The sequence below is a fragment of the Ammodytes marinus genome, assembly GCF_949987685.1.
Source record: "Ammodytes marinus genome assembly, chromosome: 20".
Taxonomy (NCBI): Eukaryota; Metazoa; Chordata; class Actinopteri; order Uranoscopiformes; family Ammodytidae; genus Ammodytes; species Ammodytes marinus.
The window spans coordinates 24,600,637-24,614,748 of NC_137224.1; the positions used below are offsets into that span (position 1 = coordinate 24,600,637).

Consider the following 14,112-nt stretch of genomic DNA (forward strand, 5'->3'; position numbering starts at 1 on the left):
CTGGAGAAACACATATATTTGGTTTTGTCTGTATTTAGAACAAGCCTGAGGTCCACTAGACAGTCCTGCAGGGTGTTAAAAGAGCTTTGTAGGTTCTGAATAGATTGGTGCACCGAATCGGAAATGCAATACAGTACTGTGTCGTCAGCGTATAGATGGGCGTGACAGTTTTTTAGCGATGAAACAATGTTATTTATATAAATTGTGAAAAGAACTGGACCTAAAATTGAGCCCTGTGGGACACCATTTGTAACAGTTAAAAACTCAGATTGGTATCTTCCCAGTTTAACTGACTGCTGTCTATCAGAGAGATAATCCCTAAACCAGCTACATGCAGAATGATCAAAGCCAATGTCATGCAGCCTCTGTAAAAGCAAATGGTGGTCAACAGTATCAAAGGCCTTTGAAAGATCAATAAAAAGTGCTGCACAGTGCTTTTTCTTGTCTAATGCTGTAACAATGTTGTCTACAACCAAAGTCACAGCAGAGACAGTACTGTGACCTGCCCTAAAACCAGATTGGAATGGGCTCAAAATGGAAGCACTAGTTAGAAATGTTTTTAACTGATTATTAATAAGTGATTCTAGAATTTTTGCGAGGCATGGGAGTTTGGAAATTGGCCTGTAGTTATTAAGATTATTTTTGTCACCACCTTTATGTAAAGGAATTACGTGAGCTTTTTTCTATTCTATTCCAGAGGAGATCGAAAGATTAAAAATATGGGTAATTTGTTTTGATATTATATGTGTAGAAAGCTTGATTGAAAACGGGTCCAAATTGTCCTCTCCCATGTACTTCTTGGGGTTGATGGCGAGGAGTGCATCTACAACAACACTTGTGGGAAGAAGATCAAGGCTGAAAATAGGAGTTTGAGAGACAGGCGGTACGTTACTACTGGTGGTAGAAGGTGTACATCCTCCATTCTGAAAGAGTTGACCAGCAGCTACAAAATGTTTATTAAAAGCTAAGCCAATCTCTTTTTGATCATTGAGAATGTGACCATTTAATTTGATCTGAGTGGGAACTGTGCTAGAATTGTTCTTATTATAGTTCACAGCTTTCCAAAATAGTGCAGGGTTAGAGTAGCAGTCGGAGATTAATTCAAGGTAATATTCGGATTTGGCTTTCCTGACCATGGCTGTGCACTTATTCCTAAGGTGTCTAAAAATAGTCCAATTGGTATTATCTCCAGAGCGTCTAGCTAGAGACCATGCTTTATTTCTCTCAGAAAATAAATCAGACAGTTCACTTGTAAACCAGGGGTTTGATCTATTTTTTACTCTATGCTTTTTAAGGGGCGCATGCTTGTTTATAATTGAGGTGAAAGTTTTGATGAAATAGTCTAAGGCTAACTCAACATCCGAAATTTCCGTAGTCAGTTGAATGTCACTATGATGGAGATCACTTAAAAAGGCTTGCTCATTAAAACCTTTAAAATTACGCTTAATTATGATTTTAGGCTGAGATCTTTTTAAATTAATACTTCTGATACAGGCCACTGGGCAGTGATCACTAATCCCAAGGTCAAAGACACCAGCTGAGACTATTTTATCTATTCTATTTGATAAGATTAAATCGATTAAAGTTGATTTTGCTGGGTTTTTTAGATTGGATCTTGTGGGCTCAGTTATTAATTGTGTAAGATTAACGTTGCTACAGATTTCTTTGAAAGGTTCAGAGGCACCAGAAAGCCAATCAACGTTAAAATCACCCATCACAATTACCTCTCTATTTACATAACTGGAGAGCATATGTGCTAGATCGTTTAAAGAGCTAGTTACAGCTGAAGGGGGCCTATAAACACCAATTACAACAAAACAATCATTTGACGATAAAGATCATTCTAGCGCGAGAAATTCAAACCAATTTGGAACAGAGACAGCATGTAAAAGTGTTACAGAATAACAGGATTTAACATAGACAGCCACTCCCCCACCCCTTGTGTTTCTGTCTTTTCTGAATAAGTTATAATCATTTATTGCCACAATAGAGTCATCTGTACTCTTCTTTAACCAGGATTCAGTCAGAATCAAGACATCTGGATCTGCCTGGGACACTAAAATCTTTACATGGTCTAATTTATCATGCTGCAATAAACTTCTAATACTTAAATGTAGAAAACCCAAGCCCTTTCTTGATTTGAGAATTTGTGGGGAATTTAGCTTACAGCTAGGAAGCACGGCTTGTTTTTCAGGGTCATACAATACAGGTTTGTGCCTGTAGAGGGAGCTAACGTTAGAAGCAGCAGATGGATGAGTCATTGGAGGTGAGAAAGGGCAGTCAGGTGTGATGTCCAGAGCTGGAGGAAGGTTTGCAGCACAGATGGAAGGGGTGTCTGTGAATGAAGGACAATTTGAGGTGTTGATATGAGTTAAATTGGGGGATACTTCAGCAGGACCCCTGGGGAGATCTTTTTTAATGGGGAGATCTTTTTTAATGGGGGATGTTTTGGTAGGGTCGTGCTGTGGTAAATATCAGTTCGAATTATGCCAAGATGCGATGTGATGAATGTAGTGATTAGTAAGTTCTTTAATACCTTTGGCATTGGGATGGAGGCCGTCAGATTTAAGTAGTGTGTGTCTAGAGAATGAGTCAAAGTTGTTAATATAGCCCAGAGAGTTGATCGAGCACCAGGACTCCAGCCGTACATCGAAATCCAGAAGACGGCTGTAGTGCTCAGGGCTTTTGGATGACGTGGGAATGGGGCTGGAAAATATACAGAATTTCCCCAGGCTCTCCAGGGTGATGGCCAGACTCTGTAGATTGTCAAACAGTTGGTATGACCATTTATCCATTACATCATTAGTTCCAACATGCAGGATGACTGTGTGGGCAGTAGGGTGGAGGGCAACGAGGGCAGGTGTTAGCTCCATAATGTCAGATGATTTTCCTCCAGAGAGGCAATAGGTGAAAGCACCAGGGAGACAAAGAAATCTGACAATAGAGTCACCGATGATGAGGATCTCAGGTTGGTGATTCAAGCAGCTCCCATAGTAGAGAGACAGCTTCGATGAGAGAGGAGGAGGTGAGGGCAGGGCATAGCTGCGAGAGAGAGCCTCACCTGTACAGCGGATGTCAATATCGGGGGCATTATTTTGAGGGGGCACGGAGGGGCGCACACAGGGAAACACATTTCCGGATGGAGCTGGTAAACGGCGGCGATCTCGACATTTAAACTGGGAAGTGGAACCTTGACGTCCCCGTGTTACCTTGGAGCAGGTTTGGACCGGCGAAGCAGATGGAGAGCCGGCAACACGAGCCGCAGGTTCAGCAGCCCCATTTAGCACTTCCAGCGGAGCAAATGGATTGCGCGTCAATATAGGATCCAGCGAGAGCAGAGGAGGAGATGGAGAGGAGAGTAGAGGAGGAGGAGGATGAGAAGATCGTGTAGAAGATCGTCTGCCCTTCCTGACAACAGACGTCCATGTAGCGTCGGGAGGTTGAGTAGCAGAAGCAGTAGAAACGCCGCTAACCGGTGCCTGAGAACTTGAAAGAGGAGCTTTTTCAAGCACAGCTAATTTGGAGACCAGGAAGGACTGCCGCTGGAGGAGATCGTGAATGAGACTCTCCACTGACTTGAGCTCGGATCTCAGCAGGAGAAGCTCCGGATCTGTCTGGGTGAGTGCCGATGACATGATGCGGTGAAAAAAAGACAGAACACTATAGAGCTAACGCTAGCTAGCGGAGTTAGCATTAGCGAGCGGGGATTAGCAATAGATTCTGGAGCACCAGCCTTCTAAAAAAAAAAAAAAATACGGAAGGAAAAATCCTCCTTACTTAAATAATCAGTCTTACTCAGTATGAGGGATGGAATTACAGGGAAAGCTGCCGTATAGCAGTGTCTCGTCGCTGAATCAGACACGCCGACATGCGTGGCTGCTGACCGTTATATATACCAGGTGTTCAAGTCACCTGGCAGCCAGGTGACTTGAACACCTGGTATATACACAAATAGTTTGTGTAGGTCCACATTCATGCTTGCTTTCCTAAAAATCTTCAGTAAACTTGTTGATGTTGTTTTTAAATAGAGAAGAGTGTGTTACCAACCAAACAAAAATCCAATCTACCGAATTGGTGGCGAGCCACAGTGGAACTCTCCTGAGTGAGAAAAATAAAAAATATATATAATTAAATTATGAAAGAAAATTACACAGAATGATTTGAGGTTGTCTGTGAAGGCCAACGTTTTTTGGTGATTGAACCAATGAGAATGCTAAGAGACTGGGTTTGTGGGTGGTGCTTGTTGAAAGCATATCGCCTAAACAAGGCGTCTACGGAGCTGGCCAGGAGGGCAGCCAACGATGTCACCAAACAAACTGGTTAGCTGACGTTTTTGCATTACAGTAACAGCAGCACACTGTAATCTGGTAGATGAATGTACAATCAATCAAAACGTGTGTGTGTGTGTGTGTGTGTGTGTGTGTGTGTGTGTGTGTGTGTGTGTGTGTGTGTGTGTGTGTGTGTGTGTGTGTGTGTGTGTGTGTGTGTGTGTGTGTGTGTGTGTGTGTGTGTGTGTGTGTGTGTGTGTGTGTGTGTGTGTGTGTGTGTGTGTGTGTGTGTGTGTGTGTGTGTGTGTGTGTGTGTGTGTGTGTGTGTGTGTAGGACACATTACCAAGAGCGCGGGTGAGTGGAGGTCTGTCCAACCTTTCCTTCTCCTTCAGAGGGATGGAGGCCATCAGAGAAGCCATGCATGGAGCGTTCCTCTACCACGCCATCAAGGTAAACCGCAACACACCTCACTGTCACAGTTCAAGCTCAAAAAGAGAAAAATGTGGACTTTATTACAGATAATTAGACACTGATGAACAGTAACTTTATATTCACATGTTATGGATTTGAGTTGTGGAAAGCCTAAGCAGGATATGTGTGATAGAGGACTTTAGTACAAACCTTTTACCGGGACTATTTCTGGGCTCACACCCCCACACAGGATGGGATGGACATGGGCATAGTGAATGCTGGGAACCTGCCGCTTTACGATGAAATAGATAAAGAGCTGCTGTTACTGTGTGAAAACCTCATCTGGAACAAAGACGCTGAAGCTACAGAGAAACTCCTGGTCTACACTCAGGTACGCACACACACACACACACACACACAAACACACTCTTGTTGTTTTAGTTCAGCAGATGTTGACTTTACTTCTCTTTTTCACAGAACTATGTGAAAGGAGGGAAGAAGGTTGTACAGACAGACGAGTGGAGGAATGGAAGTGTGGACCACAGGTTGGAGTACGCTCTCATTAAGGTAAACTATTTGAAGATAAGATTAGTTGAAGCTTGTGTAAAAAATTGTATACCCGTTTAAGTTATCCCGCGTACTGTTATTACCTAGATTTAAATAGGTTTTCTTCACTACACTGATCAAAATGCTAGTATGAAACAGACAATTGGTTCGAATGTGGCTGTATTTAATCACAGTCTAGGTGATAACAGTGAGCCTGGCACTCAGCAGGAAGAACGTTCCAGAATATTTTATGGTGAGCTCCACCGTCTCTCGGCGTCATCGCCACTAAACAGAAAGTCGCTGTTACTTCGCTCTGCACGGTCCCATCTTCTCCAAACTCGGGCCTGGGTAAGAGCCCAGGCCCGAGGACGTCTGCGCATCCGTATCAAGCACGGTCGCGGCCCCTCCCGCCGATGACGGGAATTACTGCACGGCGCGCTCCAAAGAGCAGACTGGGGCGCGCTCTCTCATGCGGACGGGATCGCCTCCGGCGCGGGAGTGCGGGAGCCCGGTCATCGCTGCTCGCAGCTTTACAGTTTTTTTCGATTGCTAAAGCACAGTGGGCACAACTGAAACCACATGTGCAAAACTCTTAACACAATGTGCATCACCAAAATGCACCTGTGCAATTCAGTTCATTTTGCCTCCAAAAGTCACTCACAGCAACAACACTCTTCATACATGTCTCAAAACAAGCTCACTGGTGCAAACACTGGCAACATGTTGCAATGAAAAACACACATTGACACACACAACACACAGACCTACAAAACACTAACAACAAGCAGCAAAACATAAAAGATGAACTTTTGATATTTAAAATCTTTGAAGTATAAATTATCTGAGTGATTTCAAATAAAACACTTTCATTAGAAAATACTGTAAGAGTGACATATTTTCATTTGACCGTGCCATATTGTTTAGGTATTGAGCCTGCCATTGCCTCCCTCATTTTGGCTCCCGATCAGGCTTTGCGGCCAGAGGCCAGGTGCCCTCGGCCCCAGTGCAGGGTTACAGACGACCTGCTTTCAAAGGCCTACGACGCAGCAGCACGTATGGGTCGGATAGGCAACTCCCTCTCCCACTTGATGCTGGCGCTCTCAATTTCGCTGCAGCAAGCTGCAGTTGATCCATCTATGCAGGACCTTAGTGATGCGTCCCTACAGGCCTTTGCCCTCATGTCCAGGGAGTTGGGGCGTGTTATGTCCACCCTGGTCCAGACTCGCCGCCAAGTTTGGTTGGCTCAGTCGCCCCTGACGGAGGCGTGCAGGAAGGCCCTCAGGGCCGTGCCAGTGGTGCCGGGGGAGCTGTTTGGATCAGCTGCCCTGGAGTCATTGGAGCGAGTTGCCCAAGCTAGGCAAACCAACATACAGCTGTCGGGTCTTCGCAGGAGTGTGTCCACCCCTGGCAGGCCTAGAGCCCCCCCGGCTCCCCCCCGGGGCCGTCCCCAGCCTTATCCAGCAAGAGGCGAAGGCGTGCGTAGGTCTGGGCGGCCGGCCCAGCAGCCTGCTGATAACTTTCGCGCCCCCGCCCGCCCACCGCCCGGGCGGCCTCGGACCACAGATCCTCGCCGGTACCCCTCCAGAGCTGACAGGGGCCGGAGGGACAGGCACTAGGACCACGGGGCCGGTCGTCGGCTGTTTTTCCCAGCAGCAGCTCAGTTACTGGGCTGCCTGTACTATAGACCCCTGGGTGGTTTCCACCTTAACCCGGGGGTACGAATTACAGTTCCGACGCCGGCCCCAGGCCTTTGGCCAGGTCAAGAGGACAGTCGTCCGAGATCCGGCGAAGGCCTCAGCTCTGGCCCAGGAGCTATCCGCCCTCCTGGCCAAGGGTGCGATCGAGCCGGTGGACCCCCAGTTGCAACCCGGGGGGTTCTACTCGGTGTACTTTCTGGTACCCAAGAAAGACGGCGGATTCCGGCCCATTCTGGACCTAAGGGGCCTCAACACGTTTTTAAAAGTTCTTCCATTCCACATGCTCACCTCGGCAGACACCCTGAGGGTAGTGGCCAGGGGGGAGTGGTTCACGACTATAGACCTAAAGGACGCCTATTTTCATGTGCCCGTGGCGTCAGGCCACAGGCAGTTCCTGAGGTTTGCCTATCAGGGCCAACATTTCCAGTTCAAGGTTCTTCCCTTCGGGCTTTCCCTCTCCCCGAGGGTTTTCACCAGAGTTGTGGCAGCAGCCCTCGCACCCCTGCAGGCGCAGGGCATGAAGGTCCTGCCTTATCTGGACGACTGGCTGGTCTGTGCGCCGTCCAGGTCCCAGGTGGCCCAGGATACGGCCCGCCTGCTGACGCACGTCGCCCGGCTGAGCTTGACGGTGAACCAATCAAAGAGTTGCCTGGACCCTTCCCAGCGGGTTACCTATCTGGGGTTGGTCCTAGACTCGGTCACCATGAAGGCCTACCTGTCACCTCGGCGCGTGAGCGACATCCTCCGCCTCCTTCCCCTCTTCACGGCCGGCAGAAGGCTGTTTTTTATTCAATTCCTCCAGCTTGTGGGCAAACTGGCAGCTGCCTCAGCTGTGGTGCCTCTGGGCTTACTGTCCCTGCGCCCACTCTAAGTGTGGCTGAACAGCCTGCACCTAGATGCCAGATGGCACAGGCAAAGGAGGGTCAAGGTGACCCTACAGTGTTTCGTCTCTCTGGCTCCATGGAGGGAGAGAGCGTATCTGACGGCAGGCGTGCCCATGGGTGCAATCCCGGCACGCCGGGAGACGGTAACAACGGACGCCTGCCTCTCAGGCTGGGGCGCAGTGTGGCGGGGCAGGACTGCGCAGGGACGATGGTCTGCCCGAGATGCTACACAGCACATCAATGTGCTGGAGCTCCGGGCTGTGCAGCTGGCACTGGCCAGCTTTCTGCCCCATTTGGCAGGCCGACACGTCCTGGTCCGGTCAGACAACATGGCCACGGTTTCCCAGGTGAACCATCAGAGGGGCACCAGGTCGGCACGGCTTCTCCGGGTGTCCCGGAGCCTGTTGACTTGGGCTTCTCCCCGTCTGGCCAGCCTACGGGCAGCCTATTTGCCGGGGGACGAGAATCGGGTTGCAGACTTCCTCTCCCGACAGAAGCCTCCACCGGGGGAATGGCGGCTGCACCCCGAGGTGGTGGAGTCAATGTGGGGCCTCTTCGGCAGGGCAGAGGTAGACCTTTTTGCCTCGGAGGAGTCGGCGCATTGCCCCCTCTGGTTCTCCTGGGCAGAAGCGTCCTGCCCTAAAGGGCAGGACACGCTGGCGCACAATTGGCCGGACAGGCCACTGTATGCATACCCACCATTGCCTCTGGTTCTACCGACACTCCAAATGGTCCTGTTGCAGGGCCACCGGCTTCTTCTGGTGGCCCCCTTTTGGCCGGGGAGGCCCTGGTATCCACTGCTGCTCAGGCTCTGCTGCAGCTCGCCATGGCGCCTCCCCGACAGGAGGGATCTCCTGTCACAACTGGGGGGTCAGATCTGGCATCCCGACCCCCGTCGCCTTCAGCTCTGGGCTTGGCCACTGCAGGGCCCGACCCGCTGCTGAGGGATTGTACTGCGGCGGTCAGAGACACGGTTCTGAGTGCCAGGGCACCATCAACCAGGTTGCAGTACGAGAACAGATGGAAGCTGTTTTCAAACTGGTGTGCAGCTAGGGCCGTGGATCCAGTGCACTGCACTGTGACCACCGTTCTGGAATTTTTGCAGTCCCTCCTGGATAGTGGCCGGTCTCACTCTACCTTGAGGGTCTATGTCGCTGCTATTTCCTCCCTACACGATAGGGTTGACAGCGCCACGGTAGGATGCCACAGGTTAGTGTCCCTGTTCCTTAGAGGGGCTCTGAGGCTACGTCCCCCGACAGCCAGGAGGGCTCCGACATGGGACCTGCCATTGGTGCTGGAGGCCTTGTCGTCGCCTCCCTTCGAGCCTTTGGGTCAAGGGGGGTTGAAGTGGCTGTCCATGAAGGCCGCCTTTTTACTCGCCATAACCTCGGCGAAGCGAGTCGGGGAGTTGCATGCCCTATCGATGAGTGATACATGCCTGAGGTGGAACTCTGATGGCTCGGGGGTCACTCTATGGCCGAATATTGCCTTTTTACCAAAGGTGGTTCCACGTAATCACCTCAACCAACCCATCCAGTTGGCGCGCTTCGATCCCTCAGCTGTGGAGGGTGGGTCTGAGCTGCTGTGCCCAGTGCGGGCTCTTAGGGCTTATATTTCTGCTACCGCCAGTATTCGTCAGTCGGAGCAGCTGTTTGTTTGCCATGGTGGCCCTAACAAGGGTCGTGCCTTGACGAAGCAGAGGCTGTCCCACTGGATTGTGGAGACCATAGCTCATGCCTACGGGACCAGTGGGCGTCCCCCGCCATCCAGGGTGAGGTGTCACTCAACCAGGAGCGTCTCTGCATCATGGGCTGCCCTGAGAGGAGTGCCCCTGGGAACCATCTGTGCCGCGGCATCATGGGCCTCGCCTAGCACATTCACAAGGTTTTACCGGGTCAACGTTGCCACCCCCCATCCAATGGGCGTGGTCCTGATGCCAAGCTCCGCTGTCTCCAGTCAGTGAGGTGAGTGCTTGGATTCTTCGTGACGTTGTTGGTATTGACCATCCAGTGTTTAATGCACCGCCTCTGGCGGTCAGTAAGGATGAAATAGAACGTAGAGTTACGTATGTAACTCCGGTTCTATGAATCCTGGATGACCGCCAGAGTAACAGGTCACTCAGAAGTCTCGTGGTTCGCGAGAAGATTCTGGGAACAGATCCTCTGTAGACACCGGGCTATATAGCCCTTCCGGTGTCACGAGGGTCACAGGTGACTTTGTTGATATTGGTACTCGAACTGCGCATGCGCGAGACGGATAAATCCAGTGCTTAATGCACCGCCTCTGGCGGTCATCCAGGATTCATAGAACCGGAGTTACATACGTAACTCTACGTTTTAGACTGACTCCCGCAGTCATCAGCCGATCAGCTGGTCCAAACAGCTGTATAACATGGAGATGAAAACAAAACTGAAACTAAACTATCGCTTGGCTGGGCTGACTTATGGTGGAGCAGCCAAATATAGCCTAAATTAATAAATATTGTTACTAAAAACAAGTAATGTGTTGTGGGATTTTTCACTGATATAGCCTATCTTTCCCTTTTCCGGCTTTTATACAGGCTGTGAAGGGGGGGTAACCATCCTGACTAAGAAGCAATATGAGGTTGCTGTTTTGGGAATGAACTGCCAACCCTTTTTGTTACCAAATTAATGAAACCCCATTAATGGAAAGCTGTGATGTCTTTTTTTATTTCTTTAAGCATATTAAATTATCAAGCATGATTTATTAACATTTAATTGATTTCAATATACACTCCTGAACAAAATCTTAAGACCGGGGGAAAATTGCAAAGTATTTGCATTTCAGGGGTTGTTGATCTTAACCAAGTTGTAAGTAGAGCTTCAAAATTCGATCAAGAGCAAGAGCCAAAAATAAATTACAGGCATGCAAACACGTCACCTTTCGGCGAAATTCGCCGTTATGGAAACAAAATTGGCCATCTATGTGATTCGTGGAGATCCGTTGAGGAAATATTTTGGGAGGGGGGCGGGGGGGTCTGATGGCCAGCACTGTGTATGTGTGTGTGTGTGTGTGTGTGTGTGTGTGTGTGTGGTGTGGAGCATGGACCTATTAAGAAAGTGGAGTGACCATAGTGACTGAGACCCTGTTTCCACCTGGCATTAACATCTGACTTTTTGAATCTGGTTACAAGTGGACAGCTCTCAGTCCGTGTGTTCCCATTTGTATTTTCAAATGTGACTTCTCTGTCTACTTGTGATCGGATTCCATTTACTCGCGCTGTATTTAAATCAACACGTTCATCATTTCCGTTTGCATTGGTGTTTTTAACCGGTGGGGTTCAAACAAGTAAACATACAGGGCTGTACAGTCCCACAGTTTTAATCGCATTTGCTATTAAAATGCATTACATGCGAAGATAATTACCAGTCTAGGTTGACGAGATATGCTACTGTCTCTTTTAGACAAGGAGGCGCGATGCACAACACTGCTTAGAGGGCTCTCGCCAAATTCGGGAAATATCATAGATAGTATAGCCTATAAAAGTAAAAACTCTTAGGCGAGTAAGTTATTACGCCTCTTTGGCTGGTGAAAGATGTGTGTTTGCCGGGCGGCTTTTCTAACGTCTGCTACACTCTTGTCACCACCACCATGTAGGCTACACAGGCGGCTTTCTGTATGAAGTTAAGATACTGTATGCGAACAGAATATTTCCTGTGCGCCTTCACATTAAAAGCCCGTTTCTACCCAAACGCGAGTTGACTTTTATTCTTAAGCAGATAAGAACGGGAAGTCATTGCCTTGCAGCTCTCCAGTCAATAGCAGCGATTTCCGTGTTTTCAGATTTGCGCAGTGAAATGAAAACAGAGGAGTAAGCTTGTCATTTGCAACTCGTTCATGAGGCTTCTATAAAAGCTGCATGAACGCCAGTGATGCATTTTCAACGTATTTCCGCCCAGGCAGGGGGCAGCAGTTGAGTAGGAGGTCCCTAATGTGGACACAAACCACATTCGTGTTTCCACTACCAAATGAATGCAAACACATCGGACACAAGCGACGTAAACCACCTCCGAATGTGGTTTTTGTGATCCGATCTCAATGCGTCTTGAGAGTGTTCTCACCTGTAGTTAGAGCTGTATTCATGTGATCGGATCACAAAAACCACATGTTAATGCCAGGTGGAAACGGGGTCTAACTATGATCAGTGTTGGGAATAACGGCGTTTAAAATAACGGCGTTAGGTAACGCCGTTCTTTTTTCAGTAACGGGGTAATCTAACTAATTACTTTTTCCGTCGTTACAACGCCGTTATCGTTACTGAACGTTAAATGCGGTGCGTTACTATGAATTGATTGAATAAACTGTGTAATCCGAACGCACCCCTGGCTCCATACTACACAAACTGCTAGTGAGGAGACCGGTGTGTTTTATTCAGTGTGGATGACATTATAACTGTCAGTTAGCGCCGTCACGTCAGTCAGCCGGAGCGCCTGTTAAGTGAAGTTTCTTTTTCTTTCTCTCTCTGTTGTGTGAGCTTGCACGTTGCCGCACTAACCACCTATCAATCCACGGTTGAAACGTGCTCTCCCTGAGTTTGTTTGCATCGCCCTTGTGAGTAAGTGCATGGAGTTTCCCGATCTCTATAAATTGTAATTTATGCACGTTATTAAACGGCCGCGATTCGCCGGTTGCATCAGCTGTTTAGCGTGTCATCACGAGCCGAATATTGCTATTGTTCTTTTCCTGGGATCTGTATGCTGCTGTGCATGTTAAAGAAGGAAATAAACAGGATAAATCCTCTCCTCCTCTCATCGTCTCATGCTTCATAGTCTGACGTTTTTGGCTGTTTTAGCCGACACCCCTGAAGTGAATCCAGTGATATTAGCAGATCAGCACGGTACATCCAGCAGTTTCCTCTACTACTTTTGTTGAGAACAAAATAGGCCTACTTGAAGTGCAGGATAGGCCTAAACCTCTTGCTGTCTGTTGATGTGCAATAAATATTGAAGGTTATGTAGCCTACAAGTAGGCCTACCTGTCTGTTCTACTCATTTCAACTGACTTGTGAAAATTGCTCAGAAAAATCCAAATTGACAACTTTTTTTTTTTTTTTTTTACACTAGGCTTACGCAAATAGTTACTTTCCCTGGTAACTAATTACTTCTATTGTAAAGTAATTCAGTTACTAACTCAGTTACTTTTTGGAACAAGTAGTGAGTAACTATAACTAATTACTTTTTCAAAGTAACGTTCCCAACACTGACTATGATTGACGGATGTTAACTCCTATCATATGAGCTTTGACGGTCATTTGGCCAATCAGAAACAGTATTTGTCATTGAGGGGCGGTGACATCAGTCAGTCAGAGCGTCTGCAGGGAAGTTTTGATTTTTTTCTCTCCGAGTCATCGGAGCGTTCAAGTAGCCGCAGCCGCAGTACTATTACTTTACCGTGTTAATGTGCCTACTTGGTTTATGTGAATGACTTTTTAAATAAATTCACGGGGTTTGCCAACCGTTGTTTTACAGCCATTTGCATTGCTTTATGCGCGCGCTGATTAACGGTCGCGGTTGGCGGATTGTCACTGCAGATTAACGTGTCACCTCAAATTAATAATGTGCTTTTGTCTATTGCTGTTTTCACAGTTTTTGAATGGTGCGTGGTGTTCTGGCCGACACACCTGAGGTGAATGTAGTGATTATAGCTGATCAGCAGTGGCGTGCACAGGTAGATCTGAAGTGGTGCTGAGCACCTGTCCTTTTCCCCTGGCCCAATCAATTGAAAAAAAATTAAATAAAAAAATCAGAAAGTTCTTTTTTTTTTCTTTTTTTTTTTTTACAGTGTATGTGGCCCATGTCGACATTATCATCTATAAATGCTCAACGATTAAAAACGTTTGACAATAATGCCCCAATAAATATGCCCCCACTCCTCTTCCTCCGCACACACTTCCTTTGTCAACGTGAACGCGCAGAGTGGACACAAACGGAGGCGCGTTGCAGCAGCAGTTCACAGCTGCAGCACACACACACACCTACTCCCCGGCCTGCCCTGCCCCACCAGCGAGGTAACACATACATGAATGGAGTCAAGAGTGTATTGTTTGCCCCCTAAGCCTCAGTTGCCAAGCTATAACTTGCATTTATTTGTCTTTGTTTTCTCTTTCAAAGGTTTTTTTATTAAATGTTAGTAAAAAAATTGTAGCACAATGAATACACATTTTTTCCCCTTTTTTTCCCGAACATACCCCACCCACATCCCACCCTCACCCCCAACAACACGAAATATACACTACAAGAAACAGAAATAAACAATCAATATGAAAAAAAAAAAAAAACACATAA

At 47.7% G+C, this 14,112-nt stretch overlaps 1 protein-coding gene across 3 annotated transcripts in view; it reads left to right on the forward strand.

The window, feature by feature from the left end:
• Positions 1-14,112, forward strand: part of mtr (5-methyltetrahydrofolate-homocysteine methyltransferase) — a 94,772-nt gene that overhangs the window by 45,409 nt on the left and 35,251 nt on the right. For all 3 annotated transcript variants that reach the window (XM_080049291.1, XM_080049292.1, XM_080049293.1), the window contains 3 exons: positions 4,603-4,719; positions 4,931-5,071; positions 5,158-5,247. In XM_080049291.1, the coding sequence (XP_079905417.1) occupies positions 4,603-4,719; positions 4,931-5,071; positions 5,158-5,247 (348 nt within the window). The remainder of the gene's footprint in view (positions 1-4,602; positions 4,720-4,930; positions 5,072-5,157; positions 5,248-14,112) is intronic.